The 13,929-nt window shown below is 34.5% G+C and overlaps 1 protein-coding gene across 1 annotated transcript; it reads right to left on the minus strand.

The window, feature by feature from the left end:
* Positions 1-7,544: 7,544 nt before the first annotated feature.
* Positions 7,545-12,149, minus strand: LOC129259592 (uncharacterized). The gene is made up of 4 exons (XM_054897865.2): positions 12,129-12,149; positions 10,441-10,518; positions 10,007-10,225; positions 7,545-8,755 (listed from the first exon to the last, which is right to left on the minus strand). Exons 1-4 carry the CDS (start codon positions 12,147-12,149, stop codon positions 8,639-8,641), a joined length of 435 nt encoding a protein of 144 aa, XP_054753840.2. The 3' UTR covers positions 7,545-8,638.
* Positions 12,150-13,929: the final 1,780 nt, after the last annotated feature.

Consider the following 13,929-nt stretch of genomic DNA (forward strand, 5'->3'; position numbering starts at 1 on the left):
CATGGTTTTAGCCTATTTGCTTTATTTTTTTACAAGTTCAAAATATTAAAGGTGTGTGTTCTGATTTGCTGAACTTTGTTTTCTATTTATACAGCCACTCACGCAAGCCGACTGTGTAGTAGAATTGCGCGTATTTGTGTGCGCATGATTTTACATGCAATGAAATATATCAGCAATTTCATGTAATTCTGCTTCAAATTTACATGACAAAAAGTAATTGTTCATATTTTTAAATTAATTTTATGCAAATAAACATATGAAATTTGCCCTAAATTTGTTTTTTGTGTATGTTTTTGCTTTAATTCAATTTATTTAGCTAGTAGAATGCAAATTTTTGGCGAAAATATAAATTTTTACATTAATAACAAATATCTACGAAAAATTGCAAAAAATATAATTTCTTATGTATTTTTTAATTTTTTTTATTTGTATTCCTTTGGGTTTTTTTACCTTTGTTTTTTTTTATTGTTATTTTCCGATGAACTTTGTCGGAGACCCTTTTTCAATCATAAATAGCATAGAATTAATCCATTTGAACCAACAAAAGTAAAAATAATCATACATTTATGATTTTTGGTTGAAAAACACAATTTGTATTTACCTTGTACATGAAATCACGTTTTTGAGCAATTTTGGATCTGACATGCACGGTCAACATGTTGCGTAATTTCGAAACTGCGCACCTAGGCATCGCAAATTTGGTCTCAAATGATGCGCAAGACTTCAAAGTAAAAGTCAGCGAGCGGTGCGGTAAAAAAAAAATGGCGCGACTGCTTGTGACAAAATTTGTTAAGGGGGGGGCGCTCAAATTGACCCCCCCCTCAGTTTGATAATGGTCAATATTGCATTAGGGGCCTAAAATTGGCCTTAATGCACACCGTCAGGCCTAACTGAGAAACAAAACAAGCATGGTTTACAATACATGTTCAAAAGAGTGTGCAATACTGTATACACTTTTTCCTCGTATCCAATGATTTTATTCATAATTATGTTTGGGGTAAGTTGAAACATGTTCAAACTAGCCCCTTCAATTTTGTTCCAACTAACCCCAGATGCCCATTTGACATTTATAAGCTTACAGAAGAAATAAGGGACTTCACCATGGCATATTAATAACGTTATTATGTAGCTTGCTACAAGTGACTATTATACCCCCAAACTGGCCAACTTGCATTTGATCTATAAACTTCTTTGAGATAATAAAACATTTCTGAAAGAGAAGAAAAACACTCAGAAGGTGAAAAAACAAAAATTCCTTTCAAACTTCACCAGGCTTGTAGCACATGTGTTGTCTGTAATACTTTGGTGGATGGCTATTGATAATGGCAATAAATTGAGGGCAGTATTGCATAAATTTATTTAAAGGCGTTAAAGAAAATTACAATGTTTCAACTTACCCCGCGTTCCAACTAACCCCGATCTCCCCTATATTATTATAACCTTGTCCTCTGTTAGGACTACCTGTTTGGGGAAAGAAGGTTGGCAATGTATGGCTTATTTTCTCTTGTTCTTGGGGATAAATTCCTAATTTTTCTCTGTCAGTTTCTATTACAGCTTCATTATATAACTTGGCTCTAAAGTAAATTGAATTCTTTCAAGTATTTTTCTAAATTAAGAAGAGATAGTTTGGTGACAATTCAGACCAACTCTTCTTTCAACCAATAGAGGTCTCACACAAAATTATGCTAAAAATTAAATAAATTTGTTTAGCGCTCTGGTGAATAAAGAAAAATGACCCCAAGTTAATTAATAAATATTTTTGGTTACAATAGTGATATTTTAAAGAATTCTTAAAATGTATGTGTGTACTGTATAGATCTACATGTAGATTCCCCATAGGCAGGGTTGTGAACAAAAACCTGCAACCATGCTGATGAGCATTATAATTTCTTTGACATTACCTTCCTACAGAAAACAGCTTTCTAGGATGATTGAAGAATATAAAAGGCGGTAAAATGTCTTCAATAAGGCAATATCCTGGTTTAAGTCACCACTCCATTCACTGCCGTTCATTTCGTCAGCGGCGGTGACTTCTTTCATCTCCCATTGATTTTGTACACAACGAGCGCACACACGCTGACACACACGAGAAGAGAGGTGACTAATTTCAGGATAAGGCCTTGAATAATATACTTACAATATGAAAGCTGGACATCAGCGACAGGTCAATCCATTATAGCAGATGTGGTAGCCTACAAATCGCCGATATCTAGTGCCGAGTCACTTGGCTAACTCGTTCAAAGCTCGCTCATTGAATCATGCTGGCGAGCGGGTTACTTCAAGCCTTTACACTCTTCCTCATTTGACAAATCAAACCAACCATTTCCAGGTGTGGCTGTTATTGGTACCAATAAACACAATAGGAAATATTTCGGACAGTGACTCTGTCAGTTTATTGAGGCATGACCTGGTTAGTGGATGCTTCCCTGTCGTTACTTTTGCCACGGACACAGGGAGGGGGCAGGGGGTAAGTGCCCCTATAACATTTTCAAGTAGCGAACAAGTAGGAAAAAGGTGAATTAAGAAAATTAGAGTGAGAAAATGAAGAAATAAAATAAGGAAGAGTACAAAAAGTAGATATCTGGGCCGCTAATCTCTACATCAACAAATCAAGAGAAAAAATATGACACCACCTAGCTCTTGATAATCCCACCACCCCACCCTAACAAAATATCCTAGAGCTGCCCCTACATGAACATGGACAAATTATGCTCTCTTTTTTCCGATTTGAAAAGGGTGCACTTATGTCGGGCCTTAAGGCCCTGTACACACTGCCGCTCAACGATACGAACTGAAATTTGTCGGCTAATTGTGAGAAATGTCTCTCTCCCTCTCTCTAACTATTCCTCCCTTTTTCTCTTCTCCTAACATGCCTATCGCTTCTATCGCCTGTCCTCGCGTCGTTCATATGTAAGAACTGTATGAAAATCCCTGTCGTCATGGAGAGAAGGATACGAACTGAAATTATCGGCTTATAGGGAGACATGTCTCTATCTCTCTATCTTCTTATCTTTCCTTTTGTATCACTCTTATTTCTTTCCTCTCAGTCCCATTCACTTAACTTCTCACCTCTCATATCGATTCTACCCCCATGTCGTTCAAATTAAAGAACTGGTATGGAAACCCCCTGTCCGAAATTAGGAGAAGGGTACAAAATAAAATTATCTGCTAATGGAGAGACACGTTTCGATCTCTCTCTCTCTCTCTCTCTCCCTCACTCCCATCTCTGCCTCTCTCTTTCTCTCTCACACACACAAACGCACACGCACCTACACATATTTACCCCTTATGTCATTCGAGTAAGGGAGGCATTTTGATAACCAAACGTTATTACACCCCAACACAAGTAAAAGAGCACCTGATGAAAGGAAGATTTATCTTGTTTAGAATTAGTTTTTTGTTGCATGAATTTATTTATTCGGCACTTTAAAAAATACATTCGTATAATTTACAAAATTAACATAACATCGATTTGAATACAAAAATTGTAAAAAAGACAAAGATTATAAAACAAATGCAAATTTCGTGGAGCTCTGCCTCGTGCATAGGCAACCGTCTGATGTACAACTCTCTTAATAATATCGAGTTTTCGCAAATCACAATGAACAGCTCAAAGGTCTTTGTCGAAGATTGGTGAACCTGGACAACTGATCGTCTTAAGATTCCGAGCTGATGAATAATTGCAAATATCGACAATGACTGCATTGTCATGAAGGGCTATTTACAATTTTGTTGCAGTATTCGTCATCGTCGCGTGACGGACCGATTTATTATCGACATACCGATATCTACATTCACCCCCAATTTTAATTGCTCTTTCTACTCCTTTTAACTTTACACTGTACTGTCCTGTTGCATCACATGTTTCTGCGTTATGGAAAAGATTACTCTTAACCATTTACTTACCTTTACATGTAATCTGTATTCAAAAGACTCTGAACAATTATTAGGCTGAATAAAAAGCATGCTCACTTCAAAACACGTCCCTGTTCATTTAAATGTATCATTATTTTTATTATTATTATTATTATTATCATTGTTCATTCATTCAAGCATGTAATAGGTCCATGATTCAAGCTATTTTCTCTAAGTTAAAATAAACGCAACAGATATCCTTGTATAATTACAAAAAGGGTACTTACCTAATAAATATTGCCTTATGGAAACCTCACTAACGTCACTCTCTACAGCCCCCCCCCCCTCTCTCTCTCTCTCTCTTTCTAACTTTTTGGGAGTGTTGCTATAAATTTCATTAAAAAAAATATCCAATGATCGATGAATTATTTCCACAGGAGATCATGTATCCCTTTTGTGACAATAAATATTTCATCAATCAATGTTGAAAGACTTGTAATTGATATTTTGGACGCCCTCTTGATTTAAAAAGAAATTATGTCGAAACATATAATTTCAAGAAATACGACATTTGTTCCATTTCACAGTGTATATCTCGCAAAAAATAAAAAAAATAATAATATAATTTTGCGACTAATAAACCGGATTCCTGATGTATAATTTATAGTTTTCTACCAATACAGCCTATTTATAAGGGTAAGTCGATTCATTACACAACTCCAATATGGAAACGGTCTACTACATATCAGGAACAATATTCTCTTTTGTAGACCTGTGTATAGAGTTCAAACATGATAATATACCAATCTTATCCGCCATGTAACTTTATACTACACTCAGAAAGTATATACATTAATACATTTTATAAGAAATATAATTATAAGGACCAGTATGTCCTGCAAGACATTGCTTAGCGATTGATTATACGACTGATATTTAAAACAGACTATATTGATTATTATGTACAATCAATCTTATTTTAGACTTAATGATACTGTCACTCACGAAACATTGTGCAACGAGGGCCTGGTGTCATTACGATCTTTTTTTAAATCTCCCTTGACATTTATTTCAATGCAGAGTTAAAGTAAATTCCGTTACAATCATATATTGTTAAAGCGGAAGATTCGGGTTCAAACAGCAATCGTCGATGTACACTGATTTGCCTCTTTCTCGTATGAGATCTTGTCAGACCCGCAGTAAATTCGTTTCAATTCACAGCGGAAGACTCAAGTTCAGACAGCAATCGATCTGTAGTAAAAGTTTCATTAAGGTCAAGTCCAGCTCAGAAAAATGTTGATTTGAATCAATAGAGAAAAGCCAGACAAGCATAATGCTGAAAAATTCATCAAAGTCGGATGTAAAATAAGAAAGTTATGACATTTTAAAGTTTTGTTTATTTTTCACAAAATAGTCATATGCACAATTTAGTCACGTGCAAATGAAAGAATCAAATACGTCCTTCACTCACTATTTTTTGTTTTTTATTGTTGAATTTTACTATATTTCAATTTTTACAGATTTGACAATAAGGACCAACTTCACTGAACCGTATAATGTTAACCATTGGTAATTCTACATGTTCAGGGCGAAATAAAACTTGGTTTCACAGGACATTAGGGAGAAAATTCGTGAATTTTGTGAATAAATTGAATCCATTAATGAATAGCTCTTTTCCCGTAGTGCGATTCAAACGCTCTAATTACAAAAAGGTTCCAAGGTCCCCATGGATTACACCTAGCATTTTGCGCTCAATAAACAGAAAGAATAACCTTTACTTAAAAACTATTTCAAAGCCTTGCGACAGTAATAGAAAAAAGTACACTGACTACAAAAATATTCTGACAGGTATACTGAGAAAATGTAAAAAGAATTATTTTCATAATCAATTTGACCTCTATAGAAACGATGTTAAAAATACATGGAAAGTTATAAAAAACGTTATACAAGGTAGCTTCAGAATGTCTACGCCCACGAAAATAAATGTTGATGGTGAATTGGTAGAGGATCCCCTTGCCTTGGCAAATTTTTTTTAATGACTATTTTGCATCCGTAGGCCAAAATCTTGCCAGCACAATCCCTGCCTCTTCTAAACACTTCAAGAATAAAATGAGTCCAGGATGTGACGATATAAGTAACATTCTCCTGAAAAGAAACCCGATACACATTATTAAACCTTTGACTTATATCTTTAATTTGTCTCTTTCTACAGGAGTTGTACCTTCTTCATTAAAGCAAGCCCGAGTAATCCCTATTTTTAAAAAAGGCGACAACACCGTGTTGGGAAATTATCGCCCCATATCATTATTGACATGCCTTTCGAAGGTTTTGGAAAAAGTAATTTTTGTACGCACGACAAAGTTTCTTAATATACATAAATTGTTTTATCCCCTGCAGTTTGGTTTTCGCGAAAAACATAGTACTACTCATGCCCTGTTGGCAACGATTAATAAGATTGCCAATGGAATTGACAAGTATGAGCATACTGTTGGGGTGTTCCTGGACTTCTCCAAGGCTTTCGACACAATCAACCATGATATCCTTTTATACAAGCTTAATTATTATGGAATCAGAGGGATAGCCTTGGAGTGGTTCAGGAACTACCTCAGCAGTAGGCAGCAATATGTTTCCATAGCAAATGTAAATTCCCCTCCCAAATCTATCTCATGTGGAGTCCCTCAAGGCTCAATCTTGGGTCCGCTTCTTTTTTTTGGTCTACATTAATGATTTTTATAAATCATCAAGTACTTTATCATTCATTCTTTTTGCCGACGACTCAAATATATTTTTTTCTCATAAGGACCCCAAACATTTACTTGACACTCTCAATAAAGAATTAAAACTAGTCTCAGAGTGGATCAAAGCCAAAAAATTATCGCTTAATCTCACTAAAACAAATTACATGCTCTTCAGCAATATCATTGATGAACTCCCAGGTAACATTATTTTTGATAATATTAATATTCAAAGAGTATCAAGTACGAAATTTCTAGGAGTAACTATCGACGACAGACTGTCATGGAAAGAACATATAGATAACACATGCAAAATAATTTCACGGAATATTGGAATTATAAATAAAGTTAAATTCTATTTTCCGACTCGTATATTATTAAACTTATACTCTACGCTGATACTCCCGCATTTGAACTTTTGTATTATTGCATGGGGGAGTTGTGCTGATTTTCATTTGAATAGACTTTTACTACTTCAGAAAAAAGCTTTGCGCGTTATTTGCCATTCTCATTATCGGGCACATACGAATGTTCTTTTTAAAACTCATGGAATTCTTAAGATACATGATCTTTACCATTATAATCTTGGATCTTTTATGTTCAACCTTAGTAAAGATGAACTACCAGACGTATTTTATTCTATGTTCACACGAAATATCAATGTACATCACTACCCTACAAGATCTGCTGGACTTTTCCATTTACCTAGAACGAGGACATTATTAACAAACAAACTGTTTATATCTTCTGGTATCAAACTTTGGAATTCACTACCGCAAACTTTACGAAATAAGCCAACTATTCATAGCTTCAATAGAGCACTTAAAAAAAATCTAACCAATATCTATATCACTCACATCATTCATCCTACTTAGGATATCTTGTGGATCTTCTGTTCTTCCGGATTCCCCCCCTCCCCCACCCTGCCTTTATTTCGCTTCTTTTCCCGTCTCCTTTCTTTCGCTCTACCTGTTTTTTTTTGTTTTTCCTTTCCTTCTTCTTTCTTTCTTTTACTCGTTTTTGTCCTTTGTTTTGTTGTTGTTGTTGTCTTTTTTTTCAATTTGTCTGTTCTTGTAATATTTCGTCTGTCTTGTTTTGGTATAACTTTTTGTCATGTCTTGATCTTGAACCGTTCTTTCACGTCCTGGTTTCGTAACGTTTTGTCTTGTGTGTCCTTTTCACTTTTTCTTCATATCTTGTAAGATAATCCAGCCTTGTTTATTTTTTACTTGGGAGAATATGTAAAAAAAAAATACATTTAACAAGGATTTACATATAATTTTTACATATAATTTTTACAAGAAAGATATGATGACTTGTTTATTGTATCTATTTTGAACTTCAACAAGAACGATATGATTAGTATATTATATATATATATTGTTTTTTGCATTATTAAAGTCTTATTTATTGAAGGAAACCTTCAATAACAAGCTTTGCTTTCCAGAAGGTTTCTATTTCATTTCAAAATGTTATATTATATTTTGCTTTACTTTGTAACTTTGTTGAAATTTTGGAATGAATAAATTCGTTGTCAATCAATCAATCAAAATTACAATATTTCATATTTCATATAATAAAATACCAAAAAAAAGTGAGTGATGTCGTCAGTTCCCTCATTTGCATACTGACCTGGATGTGCATATAGCTATTTTGCTATTTTCACAACTTTCTTATTTTACATCAGATTTTGATGAAATGTTCAGTGTTGTGCTTGTTTGATTTTTCTGTTTTTATTCAAATCAACCTTTTGATGGGGTGGACTTGTCCTTTAATGAACTTTCGTTTTGGACGATGAATACTTCTGTGACAGTTGAAAACTTATGAATGTGTCGTTGGATAAATTTTTTCGTCCTGCGAATAAAGTATTTCGATTTTTAGGACGAAGAGGTACTCTCCTTACTTATACTGAAAAGAATCGCGTGACCAATTTGACCTTGGTCATGTTGTCGTTGTCACCACAACGCTAGCTACCACAACCCGAAAGCAGTCGTAAAAATTGAAGGACCGACGAGACCTCAGAATTGAATGGTTCAATAGTCAATTTCTTAGTCACAAAAGCATCCGTTGACCGATCGGGAAGCTTCAAAGACATGACGGTGATGAATCAATGGGTTTCTAGTATCCGATACAGACATCTCTGGCCCCAGATCCGGGTTTGTGTCCTGAAATTGGCGGAGAAATCATGAGAGAGATAGAGAAATTTCAGAAATTCAGAACCATCATGACCACGCCAGGAATAACAACGCCAGGAACTTAATTGACATCACTTTTTAAATTGTCGGAATATATCCATTAATCATTATTAAACCTTTATATCAAATCAATCACAAAATAACCCTGACTGTGTAATCACGAGGAATATACGACGTTATTAAAAGAATGTGGTGGGCATTGCTCATGGACATATACAGTTCTTATTCAAATTAAATTATTTTAAAACTGACATTCTGAATTACCCTCTTATGTATCGACTGGACAAGTTGTAATACATATTTTAAAGAAATTATAATTAAGATTATTATTGGTTAAGGAACCGATATAAAGGCCCCGACATATAACTTATAGAACTTGCAAGAACACCCCTATCACCCTCAGTGAAGGTCATACATTGGTTAAAGGGATGCTCCGGGCTGAAAATATTTCCATCTAAATAAATAGAATAAAATTCACAAAGCAAAATGCTGACAATTTGATCAAAATCGGATAACAAATAACGAAGTTATCGAATTCTAAATATTTGCATTATTCCCGTGAAACTGTTCTAGGCATGTCATCATGATTAGTTGGGCTGATGGTGTCATATCCCCACTTGTTCTTTTGTATTGTATTATATGAAATTAAGACAACTGATTAAGTGCATTAGTTATTTATTGCCGCAATTTATTTCATCATAACGGAGACCTCCATTTACAAATGTATGAAAAAATGAAACATTTAAGATTTCATGTAATAACTTAAGAAAAAAGAAAGTGGGGATGTGATATCATCAGCCCACCTAATGAATATTTAAGACAATGTGCATATAACTGTTTTCACAAAATATTGATAAACTTTAAAATTCAATAACTTCGTTATTTGTTACCCGATTTTGATGAAATTTTCAGCATTTTTCTTTGTGAATTTTACTCTATTTATTGAGTTATAAATATTTTCAGCCCGGACCATCCCTTTAATGATCCTTTATACATGCAGACGATTTGGCACAATAAAGTGCCTATTTTGTCCGCCTTCCTGTACTGTTACACTCAATCTCCCGTTCAATCTCTTTGAACATTAGCCTTAATTCATTAGCTATTCCCTCACTCTGAAATATGTGCATGGTATTTATAACATTTGACAATGAAGTATTTAAAAGGGAAGAATCAGCTTGCCAGAAAACGACTGCATTGAAGTTCAGATTGCATGCGACTTACCATGTACAGTCTTGAGTTTCGTGCAGATTTCGTCATAAGTATAGGCGTTCCAACCAGACGTCCAAATGCATCGTTCCACCAGGTCAAAAACTCTGTGTTGTCCTTTCGGGTCATCATACCGGCTCCATCCAGGTAGCAATTATTCGCGAAGTCGTTTGGCGTGAGGCGCTGGAATCCGGCTTCGAGTTGGGGCAGCTTAATAGCAAAGGCTACATCGACCTTGATGGTATTGAAAAGCGAAAATGAAAAGTTGTTAAGATCATTTGTGGTGTGTGAGTGTGTGCCCCGGCGTGTGTGTGTATGTTCTAGTCAAGGTATCGGTTGTATTAGAGTGATTCACTCTGATTCTTTTATAAGCGGCAATCAAAACTATCGGGGAAATGTGACTGCAGCATTGGGGAGTACTGTTTGTACTAATAATTTGTTGTCCTTACCTGGCCATTCGTTAATGCTTGAATCAGTTCGAGTCCAGTAGAAAAATGATGAATGCGATCAGATGGGACACTAGCACCCTATGACACGAGAAAAAAAGAAAGAAGGTAACAGTTACCATCCAAACAACCAAACGTAACTTAAAGTGTAAAATATTTGATCTTGTCAACTGAATTTATCAGGCTTAAATGAAAGAAAAATCCAATGAGAGGATCGATCTGGGAGGAAAGAGTAAAATGAGGGGTTCAATATACAAATAGTTTCATCAAAACCAGTTATAAAATAAGAGAGGATCCTTAACTTGGCAAACGTGCTTAAAAACGGCTGATTATGTGAAAGACTCTCCTTTTGTTTTGTACACAAATCAGGGGTGGCGGAAGGGGGAGGGCAGGGGCCACTCGCCCCTCCCAAAAAAAAATCCCCATAGGAAAATGCTCTTCTTTCAAAATGGAAAGTGTCTTCTTTAAAAATGAATTGCCCTTTTTAAGTTAAACATAATACATTTTAGGTTAGAAAATCGCAAATACTTTTGCCTTGCGCTTCGCGCTCGCATCAATTATTGTTTAGTAAGGTACTCGTTGACTTCCTGGTTACGAAAAATGCTTAGAATATCTAGTTTTCAGTTTGAAATATCACAAACTTTGAGCCCGCGCTTGCACCTGCATTATTCGATTGGTGAGATGTGTATCCTTCGCATGAGTCACTAAAATAATGCAGTCCTTACCAAGTTCCTTTTCTGGTCAGTATATGCAGATATGAAATCATATCTAGGGTTCATAATCAATCTAACCATGAAAAAAAATAGGGATCCCCGTTCTTTCTGATGAGCTACAGTGAATTTTATGTAAGCATATTTTTGCCATTTATGACCTATTGTGAGAGATTGCACGCGCGCGTGTTGCAAACTGTATGGACGCGCATTCTCTTATTATCATTTGTAAAAGGTTGAACCAGGTATCAAATTGCTCAAAATTTAATGGGCATTGATATACTGACATAACAAATACGACTTTATGCTGCATTATGATGTTACGCGAAAACTTAATAATAATAATAATGATAATAAAGAAAATTCTGACGAAATTAAGGATTGAAGAAAATCCATCATAGATAAAGACCGACTGAAGATACAGTAAAATTCACTTTCAATTATTAAGAAAAAAAGAAATTTCACTGATTTTTTAAATTCATAAAATTCTAATAATTTTTCTAAATACCTTTGATGAATTTTCTTCAAACCTTCACCGATATTTTTTTCTTTATTCTGCTATTTTTACAATTAACTTTTTGTCAGGGTAAACTTCCCCTTTTAGATGTCGACTGTGCATCCAATACGCTATAACCTCAATGCACGCGCGTCAATACAGTGCAATTACTCTCGTATTAATACAATACATCACCATGTATATATACAAGGAAATCAAAAGCAGATACCTCTTCTCCCACGGAACTCTCGGACGATAATAGACCTTTACGAGTACCTTTACGAGTACCTTTTTACGAATACCTACCATTCTAAGGATCCGCATTGGACCATATTGCCAACTAAGTAGCTTTGACGAATTTGATTACAATGGTATGCTTTACTATTCTTGAATAAGTTTTAATTTTTTTTTACTTTTAATTCATATGGACTCTATTACACATTTGATAAAAATGCTTCATGAGGGTAATTATTCGTCCAACTAACATTGGGCATTTCTTTTGGCATTTTTATTTATCCAGTGTGATGAAAATTTTGCCCATTCTAAAGTAATTGCTGCGTATTTTTTAACCTTGCTTGACAATTTGCTTCCCGCATTGGGTAAAATACTGCCCCAACTTGGTTGGACACCTATAATTAATCTCGTGCTGGTTAAATTTTACTCAATATTTTTTTTTACAGTGATGGGTGCGAACTGAAGTCCGGGGTATGTTTTTAATTAAATTGTCCTCTTTTCAAGGGATGACATTGGTACTGCCAATCGTTCAGACATACATGTTTTATCACAACATGGCAAATTTACTATGAAGATCCTAATTTACGTCGATTCAATCATTATTCAATTATCACTATCATCAATCTAAAATAATAATGTGAAAAGTGATCCCTTTTCATTCAGTTCTGTTTATTTAATCAATATCAAATAAATTTTACTGCAGATTTGAAATAAAAATGGTAAACTTATTAAAGGACAAACCTATCAACTTTACAAGGCTCACTCATCACATCAGGATTTCGTACATTAGTCTCAAATTTAGTTTTAGGTCACATTCTTAAGACCCTTTTAATTTACGTTATACAGTAATTTCAATGTCATATACTTCTTTACTCGCTTCGCTTGCACTTATATCAAGGGGAATCCAACCTTGGTAGAGAAGAAACCAACAAAATGTTGAAAGTTCAAACGAAATTGGACAAGAAATAAGAATAATAGTCGACTGGTTGTACATGTAAGATATTAGATTACCATGTAAACTTCAAAATGGCAATTTGGTGGTAAATTTTAACAAGAGGTAGGAATAACGTTCCCATAGCCTGTGTACTTCAGGGACTTTTCGTTTTCTCATAAGCAAACATCCCGATGGGGGTCTTGATCAAACAGTATCACAGACATCATTTTATCTAAATCATCATGGAAGATAGATGTTTTATGGCGTAAACCTTTTGAAAAAAAATATTGTCATTATTTTCTTTAGCAATTTTTTGTATTGGAACAAAAGAAATTAAGAGTAGTCCTTATCCCATTTCACCATGACATCACCAATGTGGCCAATTTGAAGTCTCCAGATATATAGGGACTTAAAATTTGTACAACTTTTGTAAATTCACACTTTCACTTACCGCTTTGTCTTATTGTTCTTAATCTTCTAAATACATCTTTCCATTTCCCTTTGATATCCGAGCTACTCAGTGGTCATCATACTCAAAATTTAAATAAGAATTTTTTTTATTAATTAGTAGGCCTAATCTATGTAATATTCATTATCATTATTGTTGATTATACTTGCTTATAGCGCTCATTACTTACTTTTTAGGAAGTTTCTAAGGGCTCTAAAATAAATAATGCAGCAGAATCACAAAGGCCTTTGCAAAGCAGAGCGTTTGAAAATATTAATTCATGTCACCAACGTCCCAATGTATCTCACCTGACATTGAGTAAAGCAAAGTGGATATATCTTTTGCTGAAGGAACTTTATGTGGTGTGTACTTTTGAAGCGTTATTTTACCCTGAGGTTAAGTTTATTTTGATGAATGTAAAAAAAAAGATGTGGAAAAATATTAGAGAAAGTTCGATGAAAATTCGTCGAAGAATGAAATAATTACGACTTTTTAGGTTTTTTAATTTGTGACGTCATATGCGAGCAGCTCCTCCGTTGTCATGTAATAAACTTCCTTAAATTCGTTTTTTTTTGTTTAAAGAACATGATGAATGTGAATATTCTGATCATCACTTGACCAAAATTATCCATTGTGAAAATAACGAATTTTTATCGCTCGGACTCGCTCC

Source organism: Lytechinus pictus, chromosome 4 (assembly GCF_037042905.1).
Source record: "Lytechinus pictus isolate F3 Inbred chromosome 4, Lp3.0, whole genome shotgun sequence".
In the NCBI taxonomy this organism is placed as follows: domain Eukaryota; kingdom Metazoa; phylum Echinodermata; class Echinoidea; order Temnopleuroida; family Toxopneustidae; genus Lytechinus; species Lytechinus pictus.

Coding starts and splice junctions, on each gene's coding strand:
- LOC129259592 (XM_054897865.2), bottom strand. CDS start 12,149: ATGCCAAAAGAAATGCCCAAT. Junction 10,519..12,128: donor TGCCAAAAGAAATGCCCAAT/GTTAGTTGGACG, acceptor CTCGTGTCATAG/GGTGCTAGTGTCCCATCTGA. Junction 8,756..10,006: donor GAAACTCAAGACTGTACATG/GTAAGTCGCATG, acceptor CGCCAATTTCAG/GACACAAACCCGGATCTGGG.